Source organism: Ambystoma mexicanum, chromosome 3q, assembly GCF_040938575.1.
Source record: "Ambystoma mexicanum isolate Mex_15411 chromosome 3q, UKY_AmexF1_1, whole genome shotgun sequence".
Taxonomy (NCBI): domain Eukaryota; kingdom Metazoa; phylum Chordata; class Amphibia; order Caudata; family Ambystomatidae; genus Ambystoma; species Ambystoma mexicanum.
Window position 1 is genome coordinate 1,045,434,292 of NC_090926.1, and position 23,114 is coordinate 1,045,457,405.

Here is a 23,114-nt window from a genome sequence, read left to right on the forward strand (position 1 = left end):
GGCGGCGGTGTGGGCCGTTTTGGGGTCATTTCCGCCATCGCGGACTTTGCACTTCCGCCGTGGCGTGGTGCTCGTGCCCGATGGGTCGGAATGGGCCGCACTTTGCTCCTTCGTGCAATGGCGGAAACGCTATTTACGCTGTGGCGCTCCGGTCAGTCGCTTTCCGCAAGGGTCGTAATGAGGGCCATTGACTATTGAAGAAAAAAAACAAAGTAAAAACAATCTGCTTGTTCCTAGAAGGGAAACGACACGCATTCAAAACAACTCAATTCCCAGTCAGAAACCAAAGCCCAATGGGTGGATCATTTGAAAAATAAATCATGTTCGCTAGCCAGACAAGGTCTAATAATTCACAAAAAATATGGCCACTACTCTCTTAGACTGATTCTTGCTTTCTATATACAGAAAGTGGCGGCCATACTCACTTATGGTACTGAGAGTCTACTTAACTTGCCACACCAAATTTGGAAGACCTTGAAAGGATTTTTTTGGTGCAAAATACTTTCTCTTCCTAAGTCATATCCCACTCCCAGAATCCGCTTTGAACTGCCACCCGAGTCGCTGGAATCAATTAATCCCTGGAAATACATCAATCTCTACAGAAAGTTGATCATAGATAAAGACATTCCAGCAACTAGGATCTTCAAAAATTCCAATTTAGAGTTGAAAAACCCCACTATGGACAGCTTGAAAGAATTTTGTCGTCATATTCTTTACAGCTACGACATAACCTGCGAAACACTAATCAATAGTCTGATGGAAGCCAAAAAAACGGATCTGCCAACGTGATTGGATAAATACCATCGAAGAGAAAAGCAAATATCGCTTGTCACTCAACACGATACATGATACAAAGTGCTAAATGAACCACCCAAATACCTAAAATAATTTCCTTGCAAATGAATAAGAGACATCTTCCTCAGATTCTGTCTCAATATTCTTCCTACCAGAGAATACCTAGCAACAACCAGACAAATATCAAAGAAGGACATATCCTGTAGATTCTGCAAGCAAGCAGAGAAAGTAGAATCACTTCAACATCTCATGATGGATTGTCCTACCTTATCAGATTTAAGGAAATTGTTTGCAAACATGCTTCCACCGGAACTAATTCAATACGAACCAGCTGAATGATGCGCTCAAATTTTAGGCGGGAACAACTACCCCCTTATATTCAGGACAATGCAATTTTGGGAAAAGCTAATGGAAACGTAAAATTTGCATCAAGACAAACCCGACCGACAAACTGATTGCTGCATGCAACTCCATAAATCTTTTCTTTCTCTTATTTTTGTGCTCACAAGGAATGTAATCAATTGAATGTGAAAATGTTAATAATTTGTGTACAAACTACAAAAATGTTTTTAAAAAAACAAAAAAAAAACAATGACAACAGAATGCCACGATAATGAATATGGGGATTTTTTTCAAAGCAAGCAAGGTGACAAATGATCTATACAGCTAAGAGGTCTGGAGGGCGGGTTGGGTCAGGTAGGTGGGGTCCAGGTTATATGCAAAATGCTGTTTTCCTTGACTAGAAAGCCAATTAATAAATTGCCTCTGATTGCCATTATCCAAAACTGATGTGTTAGCCTGGTTTCTCTATGTGTGTGCACCACCAAGCCTGTTCTCAAACGCCTGCATGCACGGCCGTAATAAGAGGTTCAGAGTCCAGGTTAAAAAAGCCCCAAGGGGTAGTCGCGACAGTTGACAATAGGTAGAACCTTATGTGGCGCGTTCTGGGGAGCCAAGAGTTTTTATGACCGTTAAACAAGACACTGTTTGTTTCATGGGCACGTGGAAATGGGTTGAAGATATTGGTTGGTTAACTGCTTGTGCAATCATTAGAAAAAATAGACGCACACCCGTATGAAAAGAGGGAGGAGCTAAGGGCCCATTTTATCTTCTATGGCACCTGTAACCTTGCCCCTGGGAAAAGGAAGGAAGCAATTGGCTCAGTGAGCCAGCTGACAGAGAGACGATGCAAGAGTAAGGCAGAGGATAAAAGAGGGCAGCAAGGTCAGGTCAGTGTGGGCTGTTTCAGGTGAGGTCAAGGGAGCAAAAGGCAGACAATGATACCAGGTAAAGGAAGGGCAGCGGAGCATAGAGGAGAATTGCATAAAGCAGAAAAGCGTGTGCAAGGTGAGGTATTGGTTGGTGAGAGAAAGTGGTATTTGGTGTGAGAGGGCGTTTCAGTGAGAATTTGTGAGATAATTTGAGCGAGATTGACTGATAAAGGTGAGTGAAAGGAGGGTGACTGGTGGATGGAGTCGAGAGTAGTGGAGAGTAGTAGGAGTGGAGAGAAGTAGAGAGTAATAGGAGTAGAGAGTAGTGGGAGTAGAGAGCAGTGGGGCAAAAGGTACAGCGAATGAGTGGACGAAAGAACACCAGTGGGATAGATGAGAGAAGGTGGAGGAAAGGAAGGGAGAGAGAAGGAGAGAAGTGCAGGGCAAGGAATATTAGAACATGAGAGGAAAAAGCCAAGTGAGACCTAGGAAGGTGAAAGTCAGTTTACTATCGTTGAACCTGTTACTACTTTGTGGGACTCAGGCTAGGTTACACCTAGAAGATCCTTGAGGGAATAAGATAGATTAACCTCACTAGTAGGCAACCAGTTTGTAGCTACTGGGCGCTACTGATCTCTAGTAGCCTTCTCAAGGGTTTATGGGTGTCTGGGCAGAGAAGTAAAAGCCTGAGGAAGATGAGTGTGAAAGAGAGAGGGGCCGGCTTGTGAGTCCTTTCACAAATATTTTAATAAAAATCCCTGAACCATCTTCGAGAGTTGGTGTGTAATTGAGGCCATCTGTGACACAGTATCGAATTAAGTGGGCTCAGTTCTGCTTCTGGGCAGAGGTGAGGAGCATACACAACCTCTCTTGTTCTCTAGATGATATCTAATCGTTTTCAGTACATTTGGTCCAGTTGGGGGTTACAGGTGGAGACTTACCTTGCTGCTGTTGGAATGCAAATCAATTCGAAAGCCATGGATTTCTCCTCAGTGAATCTTATTATAAAAAGTTACTTTGAAAGCCTGTTTTGACTCTACCCCTTGGTCAGACGCCTGCATATAGTGTGAGATTTCACACTATATGCAGGCGCTGGCAGCATTACTGCATAAACCTTTCAAACCAATGTCTTCACTCAGTGTCAGAATTCTTACCTAGAAATCAGTGCTCCTTAGGACGCTGACCTGTACCGCAAGGGTAAATGGAGTCCAAGATCTACCGATCTCTGAATTCTACACTATCCCCACAGGGACAAGGTAGTACTGCAAACCCTCCCCAGTTATTTGCTGCCTTAAATTGGGACAGCTTTTGGCCATGTTTGTCACTTTGGGGCCTTATCTATAGGAAGCCAGGCCTCTAGAACAGTCATTATCAGATGGATGTGACTGGTATTCTTGAGGCCGGTTTTTATTCAATCCCATGCAGTAGGAGCAAATTCAACTATAGTAGCATTTCAAAAGCTTGTCTCATGGGACACTATAACAAAACGACCACATGTGCATCACCCTTCACATTCTGCAAACACTACTGTTTGGCTATCAGCTCCAGGGCATAGGCTGCCTTCAGTCAGTACTGAGTCAGTTAGGTTACCTGCTCCCATTGATGTTTGTACTTTGTGGTCAAACATACAGTATGGAGGAAAGGGGAAAGGGCGTAGAAGCAAGCAAAGGTTATTCACCATAAAGAGACTACTGTTCTCCTAGTCCAGAGTCCCATTTTCTCATATGACACTTCTTCCATCCCACTAACTTATCTAGTGCAGTTAGCAACATTCTGTGTGATGTGCAAAAAAGGGCTGTGGTGGGTGCCAAAGGGCAGACTAGCATAACATGGTCACGCTGCTTGAACCCCTGTAACTTAAAGGGAAAGTGCTCTGTATTGCAGTTCAACAGGTTCCAGTGCCACCCCTTTTTAAGATGCCTATACTGTGTGGAGGAAAGGAGCCTCTGGACTAGGAGTACAGTAGTTACTATGCTGAGTAAGAGCTGTGCTACATAGAATACCTGAAATAAAATATATAAATTAAATGTTTTTGTGATTTTGTATGAATATGAAAAGACCTGCCTTATCGATGTAATTTTAATTTGGCAGATAAAGCAGACCATTCTGCCAGTAGAATACCCACTGGTCAAGGATGAGTTGGATGAGATTGATGTTCAGTTACAGAAAGCAGAAACTACGCTATTTTGGGACAGTGAAGGTAATTGCTTACTTTTCTAAAGATAGTTTCTGTTTCCACCTGTATGTTTCTGGCACACTTTTACAGAAGGTTGATGGCTGGTTTACCCCTTGGAATGTTCCTTGTTGATGTGCTAGCCCCATCGCTATTTGACCCCTAAAGCACATATTTTCTCTGCTCAGTGTAAATTATCTGTTAGTTCCAGTTTGTTATCCGTTAGCAATATAGAATCAACCATGTTAACGCAAACTGATTTCCGCTATCATCAACATGGCTTCAACAGTCATCAAACACTTTACTGTAGTTTGAATCTCGTTTTCATTACTGTCAATTGTTTCTTGTCAGGATCCCACAGCCATAGTTGACCGTTCAGCCTTTCCCTTCTCCTGGTGGAGTATGTAAGACTCAGGGATCTCCCACCCTAACAAAGTACGTCACACGGTTGCTGGTGGTCAAGTGCCTGCCCGCGGAAAAGGCGCGTTCATTTATTAAACCTTTCGTCTGCTCTACATTACATCTCATAGGGTCGGACACTACCACATCCCTTACCAAAGGCACAATGAAAAACATAACACACCCAACAGTTAATGAACAAAACTGGTGTGGCTGATAACATTCTTCTCAGTGTCCTGACACTCTCCTCAGTCACTCTCCATCACAAGTCATCCAGCCTTGTGGGAATCCTTCAATTTTTCCGTCGAAGATATCGCCTCATCTGACACCTGTCACCTTCCTCAGGCCTCACCTCTAAGTCCTCTAATCCGTCATTGTCCTCACTTCCACCACTATATTGGGCCTTCTGCTCTTCCTCATTGTCACTCCTGCTGAGCTCATCAGGTGCTCTGTAATTATCCTTTTGAATCAGCTGGAGCTCGAAGTAACCTCTTCAACTCTCTTCCCTCTTTCTCTTTTCTTTCTTCTTTTTCATTTCTTTCTTCTTTGCTCTCTTTCTTAGTGTATTGGTTTGGTTTTGGTCTACGTGGAGTCTTGTGTCTGTGTATGTCTTCTGATGGGAGGGGGTGGTTATATTTGGAGGGGGTGGTTATATTTGTTTTGAAAATGTTGTTTTTTACATACACTGAAAGTGATTTAGTGTGTCTATGGGGGTGTGTTAGATTGTAATGTTTGCTTTGAATTATATATTTATTGAAATGTAGTTCAACAAAGTGTTTATGCTTCTACTAAAAACTAAAAACCCTTGTATCACATCGATATGAATTGTATTTGTTGACATGCTAATAAATAGATGTTCAAAAAAATAATAAATCCTTTTCTATTAGTAATTGGCCATGTATCACGTTATCTCTTAGGATCACCTAGCTAGTAAGAGCTCTGACCTTAAGGGGGATCCCCCTAGGCTCTCAGTTTAGCAAAGAGTAAGTTCTGGCTTTTTTTTTTTTTTTACAAACTTTATTTTGTGTTTTCATCTCAAGAGCACTAGTTACATTCATGCATAAGAAATCAAGTGTAATATTCTGAGCAGTCCTCTAACAAACAGTTTTCGTTATCTTCTTAAGTAGGTTCTTGAGTATAACTGTTAATCAATGTATTCCCCCCTCCCCTTTCGCCCTTTCATTATTCTCAATAATGTTCGGTTGAAAATGACACAAGAAAAATGTTCACATGCAATTCGGCGCATGACAACTTTGGGCTGTCCATGTCTCATAGGATAGAGACTTTACGCAGGATTCTGGGTTTAAAATACATTTGTTCTCTGTCTTTAGTGAACTCATGAAGAGGCATCCACTTATTCAAGTATTTGGGGTATGAGCCGTATGCCAGTGCTGTCACCTTCTCCAGAGCGATGACACCCCACAGCCTAACCCACCACATAGCCACAACCAGCCCCTGCTTATTTTTCCACTTGTGTGCTAAATTGGTGCTGGCTGTGCTTAACATGTGGGTTATGAGCATAGCCCTATTCCCAGTAATTGGATAGCTGCCTAGGACTGCCTCCCCCAGCAGTATCACTGTTGGGTCATGGGAAGTTGCACCCCCATTATTTGCTTAATGTGGCTCAGGCTTTCTTTCCAATATGCCTGTGCCCGTGGACAAGCCGTCCCCTATGTCCCCGAAGCCTCGCCAGCACAATGGGGAGTAGCTAGCATTAATAGAGTGTATTCGCTGTCTTGTCATGTACCATCACTTAAAGGCCGCCTCCTTTATCGAAGCGCATCTAGGGCTTTTCGCAGTTTGACGCCATATTTGCCCCCAGGCCTCCTCCCATTTCCTCATATACGAGAGGGTTTCTTCCGGGTCCGCCCCACAAAGCAGTCGGTATATTTGTGACACTCCTTTTTCAGGTGTCCCCTCCTGTATCGTAAGTTCCAGCCCTATTGGTGTCCGGGACGCGCCCTCATTTACGTGTTTGTCATACAATGCCTGGTTTGGGCATAACAGTATATTTTGCTCTCCGGGATCCAGAATTTTTCTTTACACCTCTCAAACGTCAGAGGAACCCGGTCCATATAAAATTCCTTTAATGTCAGGGCCCGTCCCCCCCCACCGAGACCAGAAGTGGGGTTGTGTGTCTGGTGTTAAGTCTGGGTTGTAGGCCATTGGTGTGAGTGGGTCTCCCCCAATCTTTATCTTCCTGCTACGTAGTGCTTTGTCCCAGTACCACAGAGTGGCCTTAGTTGTTTCTAGCAGTGTGCCCTCCTGATCACGACTTTGGCGGTAACCCTTAAATGCGGCGGTAGCGCTATTACCGCTGTATTTAAGGGTCCGCCAAATCAGGACTTCGGCGGATTTCGCCCCAGCTCTGAGCTGGGGGAAATCCACCGAAAATGTGCGCTATTACCGCCGGCGGGAAATCCGCCGGCGGTAAGAGCGTGAATTTTCCCCATTGAGACCAATGGGGAATGGGGCATTCCCGAATGGGCTCAATGGGGAATTACATTACCGCCAAACTTGTGATCCGGCACTATTAGCGCCGGGGAGTTTGGCGGTAGGGCTAATACCGCCGCCGGTAATACCGCCGGCGTTACCGCCAAAGTCATGATCAGGCCCAATGGCTTGAGCTCAAGAACCCTAGATACTCCAGTGGGATCTTCGTTACCTCCCTCTCCAAGCTTACCCATTGGTTTTGGTTCTCCTGTGGAGCACACTGTAACATCAGTGCCACCTGTGCCGCCCATAGCCTGGGTTCGGAATAGGACCTTCCTAGGGACTCTGGGCTTCTTCCCTTTCCAAATAACGGCCATGGCTTTTTTTTAATAAAAACTTTATTTATTTTCAGTACAAAGACCTTTACAAATAATTCGTAAATACACTACAATTAAAAACTGTAAGAAAAACATAACCTAAAAAAATCAATTGTAAAAACTATAACATCCATATAAACTTTGAACTTTATAATAATCTTCATATATAACTCAACTAATAAGAACCATCTGTTTTTACTTTCTAGGAACTATAACATCAATATAAAATTTCAATTTATAATAGTATTAGCATATAAATCAACTGATAAGAACCATCTGTTTTTACTTTCTAGTTAGCTGTTTCGATTTCACTCGCAATAACATTTGCCAACCTAGTTGTTTTAATTACGGAGGTATCTGTGGTTCCCCACATACATGTTATCCAGATCCAATTTCTAGCTAGGATCGTGTTTGCTTGTGAAAATGCATTCAAAATTTTATACCGATCATTTTCAAAATACGGACAAAAAATAAACAGGTGTTTTAAAGATTCCTTTGATAGATTACAGAATCTACATATTTCTGTGTTATTTTCAGATACATTTTTATGCCAGGCTCTCATTCTGACCCTTGTATGAAATAAATCTAATCGTAATAACATGAAAGTTCTACGTACATTAGCACAAGGACACAATGTTAAATAAGTCATACGTGGTAGTTGTTTATGTAAAAATGTTGAATATTCAGCAAATGAGGAATAACTTTGCAACTTTGAGCAATTATCCGCCCAATCACATTCAAACAGTTTTTTCTTAATTGACATTTGAAACAACTCTAGATCTTCAACAGGCGTATTCATTTTTTCAAGTACTGAAAACATTCTTGCTTTATATTGTACCATAGATGGAGGGTTATTGCTAGTTAACATCTTATTTAACCCAATATACAAAGAGTTTTTGGGTGGAACCATCACTTTGGCAAAGTTCAAAAGTAAACAGCAGTAATATCTAGCTGATAAAGAAATGAGGCCTAATTAATGTTTAACAACAGCGTTAGGCATCGAAGCTGGTAAACCCAATGTATATTTCCATATGGCACCTTGCAATTGATCCAGGAGGGGTCCCAAATCGTATAGGAATAATTCTACACCATATAACCCAATTGCCTCGACTTTTTTCAGATAGAATTAGAAAAGTGGAGTTAACGAAAATGTACAGATTTTATGCAGCAACATTTTCATTTGGCACTTTAAAGGGATGACCTTTACCATTAGGAGCTCTTTCATTCTTTTGTATGATATTTTATTTGTCAAAATGAGTCCTAAATAAGGTAAGTTAATAGAAATTGCAATTGGAGAGGCACCAATCTTCCAAGTAAAATGACGTATTTTTTTTCTTGTTGATGAATATGTTTGTTAGATTTTTGGGGATTTACGGTCAAGTTGTTAATATTACAGTATTGAAGAAAGCTTTCTAACTTCATTTAAATTCCTGATTATGTACGGTCAAACAGCAGAATATCATCTGCGTACGCTAGCCATGATAGGGAAAAGGCTCTAATACGAACTGCAAAGGATTTATCAGTATTCCATATTTCTTCAATGTCGGCCAAGTAGAGGTTAAAAAGGATAGCTGCAAGGTTGCATCCTTGTTTAACCCCCGTCCAACTCGGAATAGCATCAGTAAGAGAACCTTCCCGATTAATCCTTACCTTGAAGTTCGTTTTATAGTGCAGCATTTCTATTAAAGTAATCAAGTATTGTGGAAAATTAGCTTTGTGTAATTTTTCCCATAGCCTACTTCTTATCACACCATCAAATGCTGCTTTTAAGTCAAGAGAGGCAACAAAGATGGGACTATTGGCAGGACAAGTAGCATGCACAATGATGTGTCCAAGAATACAAGCATTAAGTGGGGTCCCCATACCTTTGCGAAATCCTACTTGGGCTTGGCATAAACAGTTAATTTTCCGACAAAACATTTCTAGTTCTTGCAAAATAAGGGAGGCAAATATTTTTTCTGCAACGTCAATAATAGCCACAGGTCTATAGTTCTTAGGATCTGAAATAGACCCTTTTTTATGAATTGGTATAATGATTGACTTAAGCCAAGATTTTGGAATCATTTTTGATTGAAAAATTTATTGGAACATGGTCTCAAAGATAGGTGTCCAAAAAAGCAGATCATCCTTAATCAGACGAGGCGGGAGACCCGCACATTTGGAACCCTTTAATTTTTGTATTGGATTGAGTATATCTGTCTGTCCCTAAGGACAAAGATTCAGAATTAGTTGGTGCTCCGGTGGGAGGTCAAACGGTTTAAATTCCTCAGGAAGAGTCAAACTTAGAAAGAAAAAAGGAGGTCCAGGTTGAGCCATCAATTCCTGAGTCAAATTCACGTGTTTCTTCATTATCTATTGATCTTAGAGATTTTCAGATGTCTTTGGTTTTACGATTACATAGAAGATTAACCATTATTTGATTTTGCTTTATTTTGTTTAGTACACGCATCTGTTTTAGAGGGCCTTTATAGCTAGTTATAATCTGCTTTTTTCTTAGTAAATACTCAGAATTGAGGAAACTCAACCTCAACCTCCTTGCCTCACGAAGATCAACATTTTTCTTCCTTTTAAGTGAGGCTACCTCAACACTAAATTGTGCTCCTTGATTTTTACTTTTGTTGTGAGAACCATTCGCTTGAGAAATTTTTAACAGATGAGATGCTATCATCTTTAAGTTCCATTTTAGAATTATAATGTTGTCAAGATGATTGATCCCAAAACCTTTCCAGAGATCTTGATTTACTAGCGCAGTAAATTTCCTACAAGTAGTTAGAGACCAATTGATTGAATTACACAGTCTTATCACACTGAATTAGCGTTAGATGGAGCTCAGGAGGGCAAAGTTTAAAGTATTGAAATATTGATAATGCTATCATTACATGATCTCCCAAGACAGTCTCAATGGTAGTGACAGCAGAGGCCCCCCCAGATAACCACTTGGAAGAAAACATGTGATCGATCCATGATTTTGCACCTCCACGTTTCCATGTAAATTTCATGTGATTACTTGCAGGTGTTACCAAATTCAAATCCCAACATTTGAGAACATTTCTCCAAATATTGCCCCTTTGAAGTGATGAGTGAAAGTATAATGAGTTTTGAACCAAACTACTACTATTGGCCCAAAATGATGCGTTAAAATCACCTCCAATAATGATTTCAGCCAAAGGTGCGTTGATAAAAGCCTCATTGAGAGCGTCATTCAAGATTTTGCAAGCTCTTTCAATGGGGTATAGACAAGGGTTCCAATACAGCGAAATTAGGAACAAATTTCTATTTGACAGTACATCAAATGTAAGATCCACTAAGATGAAAAGATCTGATTCATATACATTGTTGATCTTAAAATTCAACTTAGTATCGATCAAAACCACCTGAAGGTCTACCTTCTAGCCCTTTGTTCGCAGGGTGGCAACAGGAAACAAAACCTTCAAGTTCTAGCTTATTTACAGACATTTCTCCTGTACCAGCAAAATGTGTGGGAAGGTTCCCGCCAATGTCCATCCCCATTTTAGCTGGTTCAGGAAGCCACAGCAATTCCACAATGCGATCCTAAGTCATGAATTTATGACGATGCAGGTTGTAAAGTTGTGTTGGCGACTGTTTTGATCAAAGGTTCAAGCCATTTGAGCCCATTTAATGCATTTGTAAGTGCAGAAAGCTGTTCCATCATGTTTTTATTAGAGTCATTGGAACAGATTGAATTTTCAATATTATTAGTAACAGGTTTCACAGGAGGTGGTTGGAATTCTAAGAAGTCCATTGCTTCTTTAATTTGGGGAAATCCTACCATATCCAGCCCTAAGATCGCTACATCACTCTGGTGGTCCCAATTCAGTTTATTTATGGGGGATAGCATTTTGGACAACACACAATTATTATTTTCATTAGGAAGTCTAATCCACTCTATGTCATTAGTTACTAGACTTCTAAGCGATGGAATCTTGAAAAGCGCGTTCATTAAAAAAGATCGATTAATGCGCCCAGCTCCATTTATCTTCACATCGCTCTTCCATCCAATGATATTCTTCATTTCATTAGGAATCTTTTGGTAATAGAAGAGAGGTTGGCAGGAGGCATCTCCAAACGGTATCTCCAGCTAATTTTCGTCCCGGAATCCTTTGTCTTTAGAACCATTAAATTCCAGAGGGATTTATGTGGAGCTTTATTTTGTGCATCTTCTTTGTGATCAGTTTTTACAATATGTAATTTCTCTGCCTGTTAAGCATAAACCTGTGCAGTTCCCTTGGGGAACACTGCAAAAGATTTAAGACTACAGGTATAGCAGTAAACCCACTTGGTAGCAGTCCGCACCACCCAGATTTACCTGGTAGCTGTGGCTGAGCAGTCAGACTCCCCTCAAGAAGAGTTAGGCAGTATGTAAAGTATACACAATATGTACCCAGACACAATAGCACAAGCAAACACTGACCAGAGCTTGGTTTCAAAAGTATATAGTTATTTATTTTTAAGAACACATAAGTTGAAAACACTCTAGCAAAGTATAGTAAAAAAACACTTCAAACACAGTTATAATGAAAGCAGTTCCGACCCTTACTCCTATCTAGACAACTCTAAGTTAACACCACATAATTAAAACAGAGGTGAGCGCTTAACGTTAGATGACACTCTAGTAGGTTCAAGAAAGGGATAAAAAGAACAGAAATGGGTTAAACACACCACTCTAAGGTCCAGAACACTTGCAATAGGCTCAAAGAAGCACAAAGTCACAAGTGAGCAAGGGTCACTAGGCAGGGCCCACTCTTAGAGTAGCCGGAGCGAAAATGTGCCCAAGATCACACTGTTATTAGGGATTCAAAGTCTTGCAAAGAGTTAGAAAGAGTTTAGAGTGGCTTAGAAAGTTTAGCCAGGGTGTCCCAGGCACTCCCAGGGTCGAAAGCCGGGGGCTAAATCTACCCCGTACAGTCGGTAGCAAGGGAAGCCAGGCGGAACACGGTACCTTAAGCGGAAAGGATCCTCCAGCGGTGGCAGTTGTTCCAGGCAGTGGCAGCAAGGCTCGACGTCGGTCAGGGGAGAAGAAGTTCTCGCTGAAGAGCAGAAGAAGAAGGTCGTTGCACTGCCCGGGAAGAAACCAGCCGCGGAGTCCTCCGGTTAAAGGGTTGTACCGACTTTCGTGGTTGGGGTAAAAGTGGTGGGGTTCCGGTTGCCGGGGTGCTTGGCACTGGCAAGGCGGCCACGAGATACCTCGAGAAGCGAAAAGAAGGCGAAAACTGGTTGTCCCCACCAGTCAAGGGAAGGAGCCACTCCGTTAAGAGTTCTCCTCGGTCGTCGGGAAAAGTGGTGAGACGGTTCAGCAGGGCTCCACCGGGTGGTGTCGTCGAAGCAGGTCGGCTCAGCTCTTCCCTCGTCGGATTCTTGGTCCTGTGGCGACTTCTGCAGTTCCAGTCCCCAAAGCCCTGCTTTTATGCAGCAAACCCCCATTCACCCAGCCTAGCTGTCACTCAAACATGCTAAGTGGTGAGCCGGCCGGCTCACCACTTGGGCCAATCAGGACGGAGTGCGACTTGAGTTACCAAGGTAACTCAGTCCAGGGTGCCTAAATCCCCCTCCACCCCTCCTAAGTACCCCAGACAGAGTGGCACCACTTTGGAGGGCTTCTGTGGAGAAGCCCGCCAAAAGTGGAACAAAGGGCTCCACTTTGGGTCAGAGTTACAGAGGCGAACGCCAACGCCATTTTAGAATCAAGTTTTGGCAAAAAGTCCCAACCGGAGTTATAATAATAAATATATAAACCGGCGGTATGTTTAAGGCTACCGTAAATAATTAATTAAATGTGTTAGCCTAAAACAATGGGAAATCCCATAGGGAAATATTCGCGGTCGAATATAAAAAGTAGTTTCCACTGCCACCAGCCAAAACTCGATCAGGGGGGACGGAGACGTGCCCCCTCGACTAACAGACCCTGGGGCAATCGAATTGCCCCAGCCAGTACGTCCACAATATGATGGTTTGTACTGGTTCTGTTCAGGATCCAAGACTAGCAAAGTCTTTGGTGACTTTACATGCCCTGGGAGACAGTAGTCAGTCCCAGGGTATGGAGTCTATGTTGGGGAGTCCCTAGGACACCCCTGGGTCACGGCACAGAGGGTGCTGTGTAACCCACATCACAAAAATACATGAGGCCCTATGGAGTAAAAGACCCCATAGCCCATTCAACACAAGGTTTAACCAAGAAAACACACTTCAACATGTCCAAGAGTGAGGGTAAAAGAGTCCCACTCTTGGCAGGAGAAAAAAAGAAACCCCAGAAATCCAGCAAAGCTGCTGGGGGACTCACTAGGTAGGGAAATTCAGCCTAAACAGAGAATTCTCCCTAACACTCGCCCCCCCCAGACTAAGGGACAGGAGGATTTAATCCACTCCTGGATGAACCTCATACCTCTAGTCGATGATATACATCCTAGAGAGTCCATCAGCATTTTGATGGTGACACCTTGACCTATGTTCAATGGAGAACTCAAAGGTTTTCTTTTGTAAGCTAACGGACCTACAGACCCTTTGAGGAACATCAGTCTTTTTGTTATAGGGGATCTGGTTGACCAGTCCCTCAGAAGTTGGTACAACTTCTGAACCTATGTTAGGCTTTTTGAAGGGGTCCTTATAAAGGATTCCCTTAGATCTAGAGGGGCCTCCAAGGTTCCTCACCACCTCTCTTGTGGGAGCAGGTTGGGTCTTAGGCCTCTTGGTTGGAGGGATTGGGGTTAGGCAATGTACCTGCTTCCCCTTCCTCTTAGATCTATCTTTACCTATTTTAGGAGTTTCCCCCCTAATATTAGGATTTGAGTTGGGGTCTTCAGTAGAAGGTCCAACAGTCTGAAGGTTTTTGGCCTTAGACTTTTCTTTTCTGGTTTTCCACCAGCACTGAGAATTACCAGTTCTCTCAGGTCCAGATAGGGGCCTAGTTGGTCTATCCACCTCTTCCTCAGAAGCAGGGGGAGTCAGAGACTCTGAGACTAGGGGAACAATGATGGAGCTTGGTTGGGGCGCCCATGTTCCTAGCATACTATCCTGAAATGTGCCTGGGTTAGAGGTCAACTTACTAACACCAGGGCTTGTAGTGGGGTTCTCAGTAGAGGGTCCCACAGGCTTAGAAGGGTCCTTCAAGGTAGCCTGTCTAGCCAATTTGGTTAAGTTCTGCTTCTCCATACTGGGAGGCCTGGGGGTATGTGACACTACTCCTAGAGTTCTTAGGTCATTCCCCAACAGGACCTTCCCAGGTACCTCAGTCTGAACACTGACAGGGATCCTCACTGTCATGTTGTTACACTGAATGAGGGCTGGTAGAATAGGAACCATTTGGACAGGGCCTCCAGACATCTTAGTGGGACCTTTGGGTGCTTTGGCCACATCCTCAGGTTGAAAGAAGCTTTCATCCACTACTGTTCTGCTGGCCCCAGTGTCTCTCCTGGCAGGAGTATCCTGGCCATTGACAAGAACACTGTGCACATAATACACCTTAGAGTTAACAGGTAGGGAGTTATACACAACCCTATTCTGGGGACTAACCAGACCCATAGGCTCTAAGTTTACAGTTGCTTGAAGACCCAAGGGTTCTTCAGCAAAGAGTTCAAAGTGGGCACTAGCCATCTGTACTTCATCCTCAGGAGTGAAGGCTAAGGAGACTGTGCTGATCCCTGCAGGTTTACCCTTGGACTTGGGATCTCCTTTGATATGGTCAGTACCCTGACAGACATAGCATTGTCCAAATGCTCTCTGGAAGGGTGGCTTGTTCTGACCTCCTTCTGGCTTGTGGCCAGAAGGTACACTAGCCTGATTCGGTTTACCCTGGGGCTTACCCTGGTTATTTGGTTGTTTGTGGCCCTCTTGGGTATGGGAGGTATTAGAATTCTCTTTGGAGTCCTTTTTAGGCTGTTTCTCCCCATCCTTCCTCTGAGTTACCCCAGAATCCTTGTGAGTGGCCCTGTTGGCAACCCACAAGTCAGCAGCCCTAGCTAGTTTCCTAGGATCTAATTCCTGTGAATCAGCCAAGTGCTGTCTGAGCTCAGGAGAGCAGGCATCATAAATTGACTCCAACATAAAGAGATTTCTCATCCCCTCATAAGTGTTCACCTTGTAACCCTTAATCCATCCCTCTAAGTTTTTCAAACATTCACTCACCCAGGTAGCCCAAGGGGTACCATCATGCTTTTTGAGGTTCCTAAACCTCTTAAGATACTGGGAAGGGGTCTTCCCAAACCTAGCTATCAAAGCTAGTTTCACACATTCATAGTCCTTCCTATCCTCCTCCCCCATCTCCATTACCACATCAGTTGCAACAGGGGGAAGCCTAGAGAACAACCAGGTGAGTAAGTCATTTCCTGTGATGTTCTGGAGCCCATGATTATATTCAAACAGAGACAACCAATCCAACACATCCAACTTAGGCTCATACATACCAATCAATTCTTTAGGCATCCGGGGTCTTTTAGGACTGGAACTTCTAGAGGAGCCAGAGAGAGAAACATTCTCAACAGATAATTTCTTCATTTCTAAGTCATACTTGAGCTCCATTTCCCTTAGCCTTAGTTCTTTGTCAGTTTGAGCATTAAGTTTCTTATACTCCAATTCTAGCTTCATTTTCTCCAGTTCAAAGTACTGAGGACTAAATGTGGGACCTGGTAAAGGTCCAGTAGGTACAGCAGGTAGAGCAGGCAGAGGCCTAGGGGGGACAGTTACAACAGCCTCACCCTCCTCTTCTGACTCTTCCTCAGAATCATCAACATTTTGCTCCATGTTAACTTCAATACTGTCATCTACAGTTGCTGGAGTGGTAGGTTCCTCTGAACCATCACCCAGACTTTGGTTAGCCAACAATCTTTCAATCAGCTCCATTTTCTTGCCCTTAGTCAGGAGATCCTTATGTTTACAGAGCACTCTTAAACAATCAGCAGTTTTGGCTGCAAGGGACTCTTGACTATAGCTTTCCATAACTGACATGTTAGAGGATTACTTTTACAGTGCTAAGCTTTGTGGTTAGTTGCACTAAGGTATCTAGAGTACAATAAAATGTATACTCAATACAAATCCCACCGCTGTACACCAGTGTTAAGCATAAACCTGTGCAGTTCCCTTGGGGAACACTGCAAAAGATTTAAGACTACAGGTATAGCAGTAAACCCACTTGGTAGCAGTCCGCACCACCCAGATTTACCTGGTAGCTGTGGCTGAGCAGTCAGACTCCCCTCAAGAAGAGTTAGGCAGTATGTAAAGTATACACAATATGTACCCAGACACAATAGCACAAGCAAACACTGACCAGAGCTTGGTTTCAAAAGTATATAGTTATTTATTTTTAAGAACACATAAGTTGAAAACACTCTAGCAAAGTATAGTAAAAAAACACTTCAAACACAGTTATAATGAAAGCAGTTCCGACCCTTACTCCTATCTAGACAACTCTAAGTTAACACCACATAATTAAAACAGAGGTGAGCGCTTAACGTTAGATGACACTCTAGTAGGTTCAAGAAAGGGATAAAAAGAACAGAAATGGGTTAAACACACCACTCTAAGGTCCAGAACACTTGCAATAGGCTCAAAGAAGCACAAAGTCACAAGTGAGCAAGGGTCACTAGGCAGGGCCCACTCTTAGAGTAGCCGGAGCGAAAATGTGCCCAAGATCACACTGTTATTAGGGATTCAAAGTCTTGCAAAGAGTTAGAAAGAGTTTAGAGTGGCTTAGAAAGTTTAGCCAGGGTGTCCCAGGCACTCCCAGGGTCGAAAGCCGGGGGCTAAATCTACCCCGTACAGTCGGTAGCAAGGGAAGCCAGGCGGAACACGGTACCTTAAGCGGAAAGGATCCTCCAGCGGTGGCAGTTGTTCCAGGCAGTGGCAGCAAGGCTCGACGTCGGTCAGGGGAGAAGAAGTTCTCGCTGAAGAGCAGAAGAAGAAGGTCGTTGCACTGCCCGGGAAGAAACCAGCCGCGGAGTCCTCCGGTTAAAGGGTTGTACCGACTTTCGTGGTTGGGGTAAAAGTGGTGGGGTTCCGGTTGCCGGGGTGCTTGGCACTGGCAAGGCGGCCACGAGATACCTCGAGAAGCGAAAAGAAGGCGAAAACTGGTTGTCCCCACCAGTCAAGGGAAGCAGCCACTCCGTTAAGAGTTCTCCTCGGTCGTCGGGAAAAGTGGTGAGACGGTTCAGCAGGGCTCCACCGGGTGGTGTCGTCGAAGCAGGTCGGCTCAGCTCTTCCCTCGTCGGATTCTTGGTCCTGTGGCGACTTCTGCAGTTCCAGTCCCCAAAGCCCTGCTTTTATGCAGCAAACCCCCATTCACCCAGCCTAGCTGTCACTCAAACATGCTAAGTGGTGAGCCGGCCGGCTCACCACTTGGGCCAATCAGGACGGAGTGCGACTTGAGTTACCAAGGTAACTCAGTCCAGGGTGCCTAAATCCCCCTCCACCCCTCCTAAGTACCCCAGACAGAGTGGCACCACTTTGGAGGGCTTCTGTGGAGAAGCCCGCCAAAAGTGGAACAAAGGGCTCCACTTTGGGTCAGAGTTACAGAGGCGAACGCCAACGCCATTTTAGAATCAAGTTTTGGCAAAAAGTCCCAACCGGAGTTATAATAATAAATATATAAACCGGCGGTATGTTTAAGGCTACCGTAAATAATTAATTAAATGTGTTAGCCTAAAACAATGGGAAATCCCATAGGGAAATATTCGCGGTCGAATATAAAAAGTAGTTTCCACTGCCACCAGCCAAAACTCGATCAGGGGGGACGGAGACGTGCCCCCTCGACTAACAGACCCTGGGGCAATCGAATTGCCCCAGCCAGTACGTCCACAATATGATGGTTTGTACTGGTTCTGTTCAGGATCCAAGACTAGCAAAGTCTTTGGTGACTTTACATGCCCTGGGAGACAGTAGTCAGTCCCAGGGTATGGAGTCTATGTTGGGGAGTCCCTAGGACACCCCTGGGTCACGGCACAGAGGGTGCTGTGTAACCCACATCACAAAAATACATGAGGCCCTATGGAGTAAAAGACCCCATAGCCCATTCAACACAAGGTTTAACCAAGAAAACACACTTCAACATGTCCAAGAGTGAGGGTAAAAGAGTCCCACTCTTGGCAGGAGAAAAAAAGAAACCCCAGAAATCCAGCAAAGCTGCTGGGGGACTCACTAGGTAGGGAAATTCAGCCTAAACAGAGAATTCTCCCTAACACTGCCAACCTGATGCCATCAATTGGAACTATAGGTACTGACGGGGGCTTGATTTGAGGGGCTTCAGTCAAGTTCTCACTGTGTTCAGTAGATTGTGCTAGCTTTACATGAAGCTCTAAACTGTCTTTGTCACAACTGGAACTTTCTTCTAGCATCTGGGTCCTTTTTTTAACCCCTTCTTTGGGGATTTCAAAGTTTGCACATTTCCCCTCTGTCCCATGTGGCACTGAAGATGACCCCTCTGTTCTTTCTTTGACTTTTTCATTTCTTATGAGACCATCAGTTTTTTTCATTGTGATGTCTTTAAAAACACGGTTATATGTGGCTGGATCATGCAGGTAGGGTTTAGTGTTAAGTCTGCTTTCTTTGTTAATTTCAATTCTGTCTCAACACATTCCACATTTGAAACCGTTAGTGTATCATTTCTTTCCGATTTACCAGCTGTTTCTTGGTAATTTCCTTTTCAACAACTGAGTTGAGCTACAAGGCTTTTTTGCTTTCCTCGTTCAGCTCACTCAGATTAAAATTTTGTTCGGAAGGAACCACAGTAGCAAACTCTTTACTAGTGCTTGTTTGTGTTTTAGTATTATTGGAACCTTCAGACGAGGGTTCTGTCATTTTTTTCTCCATCCTGACAGCGACTCCTTTATATTTATGTGTTCTTTTTAAGGCCTTCAGCTGGTTCTTTTTTGCCCTTCTTGATGTAAAATAAAAGTTCTCTTTTGGATTCGGGTCATCTTTTTGTGAGTCAGTGTTTGTATCTTTTTCCCTGAGATTGATCAGAATTGATGGACTGTCAGGAGGTGCTTCTATGACACACAAGCTGGAACAAATTACTTCTTCTGCCACTAGCATCTCCAAATTTTTATCTTTAGAGTTTGTCTGCACAAGGATTTTTTCGACCTGGAGAAGTCTGTCGTGTTGAATCTTTGCCACGTACAGATAATCAATTTTTTCACATGGGGGAGTGTTCTTGTTCTCTAAAATTGGTTCTTCTTTCTGTTGGATTATTTTTGCAAACGTCAGTGGAATTCCCTTTGATAGAAGTGGGTCATCCATTGTTTGTGAGCCTACATGTTTTTTCTCAACTTGGGCATTAAGGTTTGGCAACTAATTTTTTACAATTGTTGCTGCTCTTACATGGCAATCCAGATGGTATTTATGGCATGCTTCCTGTGCCAGGATATAACCTTCAATTTTTGCCAATCGTGAGGTATTTGTAGTCAAGTCCTTTTTTCATTCTTGAAGCAAAAGATGAGAGTATTCATGACCTCGATCAAGGAGGTTGAGTATTCTTGTGAATACAGGTAGATCTTTAATATTGTGATCAAGAAGTTCATCTTCAAGGTTTTCTTGTGATAGGGGTAATTCCGGCAAATTAGAAAAGTTGAACACTGGAACAGATGTGTTTAAATTCTAGCATACAGATGGTGGTTTTTGTGGTTTTGGATCTTGGGAGAATTTCGCAGAAGGTGAGCTAGTCGAAGGGAAGTGTAACTGTTGTGCAAGGTGTTGCTCTTTTTGTTCGTGGTCAAAGCGGGGACACATTGGGCCTCATTACGACCCAGGCGGTAAGTTACCGCCTGGGTCGTACCTTTACCACCATGGCGTAAACTACGTTTACGCCATGGTGGTTGGCGGACCTACCGCCCCATTCCGAGATTGGCGGGGCGGTAAGTCCCCAATCCCCATTTACCCTTCCCCATTCCCATTTTTGCCCCATAGGGCATAATGGGAGTGGGGAAGGCGTTAATTACGCCACCGTAAATTACGGTGGCGCAATTAACATCAAGGTCCCTTAGCGCCATGGATTTTAACACCTGCTAAAAGCAGGTGTTAAAACCTCCATGGCGCTAAGGGACCTCGGAATCAGGCGGTAAGGGTCGGCGCTGTTTACGCCGCCGTAAACCCCTTACCGCCTGAGTCGTAATGAGGCCCATTGCCTCCTTAATACTGGGTTTGTGAAAGTGTACATGTTCTCTAGAGATCCCATGAATGGAAACTGGAGTAGAGGGACCAAGAGATAAGCATACTCTTTTATCCAGATCAGCCATAATTACAGGAGCAAGCATAGATATATCTGATATGGGAAAATATTTTTCGAAAGGGAGGGCGCTGCGCTTCAACGTCCGTATCGGTGCCGACGTCACCATGCCCATAAATAGCCACGCGCGGCGTCCGTTGCTCAGTTCCGTTTTTCCGCGCTTCGTGGGGCCTCGGAACATCGTTGCTCAGTTCAGTCAGATAATCTAATCTACAATCTACTCGAAATATATCAACTCGTTCTCGATAGCATCTTCATCAGAACCGTCAACGCCGCGATACAGCTTCAAAAAATGTTGAGACTGCGGTAAAAAAATTTCGATAACGGATCAACACAGGATCTGGTTGTGGTGCTTGGGAGCCGAGCACCATTGTTCGGAGTGTGAGGACTGCATGTCCATGACAGCGAAGCCGTGAAGGAGCATAAGGGGAAGCTCGAGAGAGGTAAGTCAGTAAAAAGCAAAACCTCCTCGGAAGTTTCTTCGGCTGGGTCGAGGCATTTGTCTCCTCGCCGTCGAAAACATTCCCATTCTAGATCTCGAAGTAGCTCCCACCATTCATCGAGATCAAGACAATCAAAGAAGAGACGTCGAAGATCCCCTTTCTCGTCGTCTTCTGTTTCCCCAGGAAGGGTCTCCTACCCCACAAAACACAGCTCTCAGGCTGAGTGGGAGGAATTCAGGAAGAAAATGTTAAGCCTCTTCGAGAAAGCGGCCTCGTCCCCCTCGAAGACAGCTGAGGGCGATACCCCGGGTGAAAAACAAAAAAATCTAAACGCCGTGAGTCGCAGCACCCAGCTAAACATTCCACCCGAGAGCACCACGGGCCATCGGGTAAGAAGGCACCGTCTTCGACGCCATCGTCGAAGATTCCTTCGACACATGGGTCGGCGCCATCGACGCCGTTGTTGAAGGGTTCTTCGACGCATCGGTCGATCGACTCGATGCCATCGTCGACGCCGATGAAAGAGAAGACCACGGCTACTCCACTGCCAACAGTGATTCCAAGAGCCTCCGGCACGACGCCGAGACTGTTGTCGATGTCCTCAAGTAGGATCCCGATCCTCTCGAGTTCTTCGAGTCCTCTTCCGGTTTTCTCGACGCCGTTTTCGGCGCCTTCGAAGCCTGTCACATCGGCGTCGACGACATCGACGTATTTTCGCCCAATAACGACGAATTTGGCTCCTTCTGCCTTAGAAATGGGTTTTATACCATTTCAAAGGTCAGAGTACCCTGGATTATCTTCAATTTATGAAGAAGGGGAAGATTCTGACCAGGAAACCTTCGAGTTGCAGAGGACCACACTACCTGTTTCAGAGGATTTCACCTCTGAGGAAAGAAGGCTGAAAGACCTACAGGAGTCATTACATGAGGCAAGTGGGCTGGACACTTCCCCAGCAGTGGATTTTGTTAAGCCAGACCCAGGGGAACATGCCGAAACACCCTATAGAACCCTGATGGCAAGAATTATTGAATTCATGGGTTGTCTGCGCCTTCGCCTGTTTTTCAACAGGATGACCTGACAGACATATTAGACAAAGGTCCACAGGAGGATCCTGTGGTCCCCTTCCATACAGCCTTACAAAGAAAAATTGCATCTAACTGGGAAACTCCTGAAGTTATCCCTGCTGTCAACAAAAGATTATCAGCCAAGTATAGGGTAGCTGCTGCTGACCCTGAATACTTATCGAAACACCCGACTCCAGAGAGTCTGGTGGTCCAAGTGGCAACTTCATCAAGCAGCAGGACCGCTTACCCTACTGTCCCACAGGATAGAGATGACAAGAGGTACGATTCTGTGGCAAAGAAAGTCCTCTCTGCTTGTAGTATGGCGTTGAAGTCCATCAACGCCACCTGTACGCTCGCCAGGTTCAGTCACACACTGTGGGAGTGTGCTTCATCAGCGGCTGACTGCATACCCGAAGGAGTGGAGAAGGAAGCCTTTCTCAACATTATTAAAGATGGCAAGGATGCCATGTGCGAGTCACTTCAAACTGGCATCGATTCTGCTGACAGTATCAGCAGGGCCATGGCGGCAAGTACAACAATCCGCAGGCATGCGTGGTTGCGAAAATCTGGCTTCGCTCCAGATGTACAGGCCAGACTTTTGAATATGCCCTTTGACGGCTCTTCATTATTCGGAAAAAAGGCTGATGACAGTCTGGAAAAGTTACAGACATCTAAAGCAGCAGCAAAATCTTTAGGGGCTGCTATCCGCCAAACTCCTTTTCGCCCCTCAGGAACCTCTGAGAGAGAAAAGTCCTTTCGCTATTATTCTGTATTCGGGAAAGGCAGAGGACAGCTGGTTCAAAGAGGCCAGAGAAGATCCACCTGTGGTGGACGGGTCAAAGGTACTAAGGCCGCAGCAGCAGCAGGTGCCTCTTTACCCTTGGCATCTGCATCAGCCGCCCCAAACCACTCTGAGGTCTTTCCACACAAGACACCTGTAGGGGGCAGGTTAACTCACCATCTGACGGAATGGCAGGCTATAACGTCAGAT

At 44.3% G+C, this 23,114-nt stretch overlaps 1 protein-coding gene across 1 annotated transcript in view; it reads left to right on the plus strand.

Annotated features, from left to right (window-relative positions):
* The window catches only part of DNAH17 (dynein axonemal heavy chain 17), an 8,024,690-nt gene that overhangs the window by 1,975,874 nt on the left and 6,025,702 nt on the right, over positions 1-23,114 (plus strand). Inside the window, exon 14 of the mRNA XM_069655242.1 lies at positions 4,098-4,206. Coding sequence (XP_069511343.1) covers positions 4,098-4,206 — 109 coding nt within the window. The remainder of the gene's footprint in view (positions 1-4,097; positions 4,207-23,114) is intronic.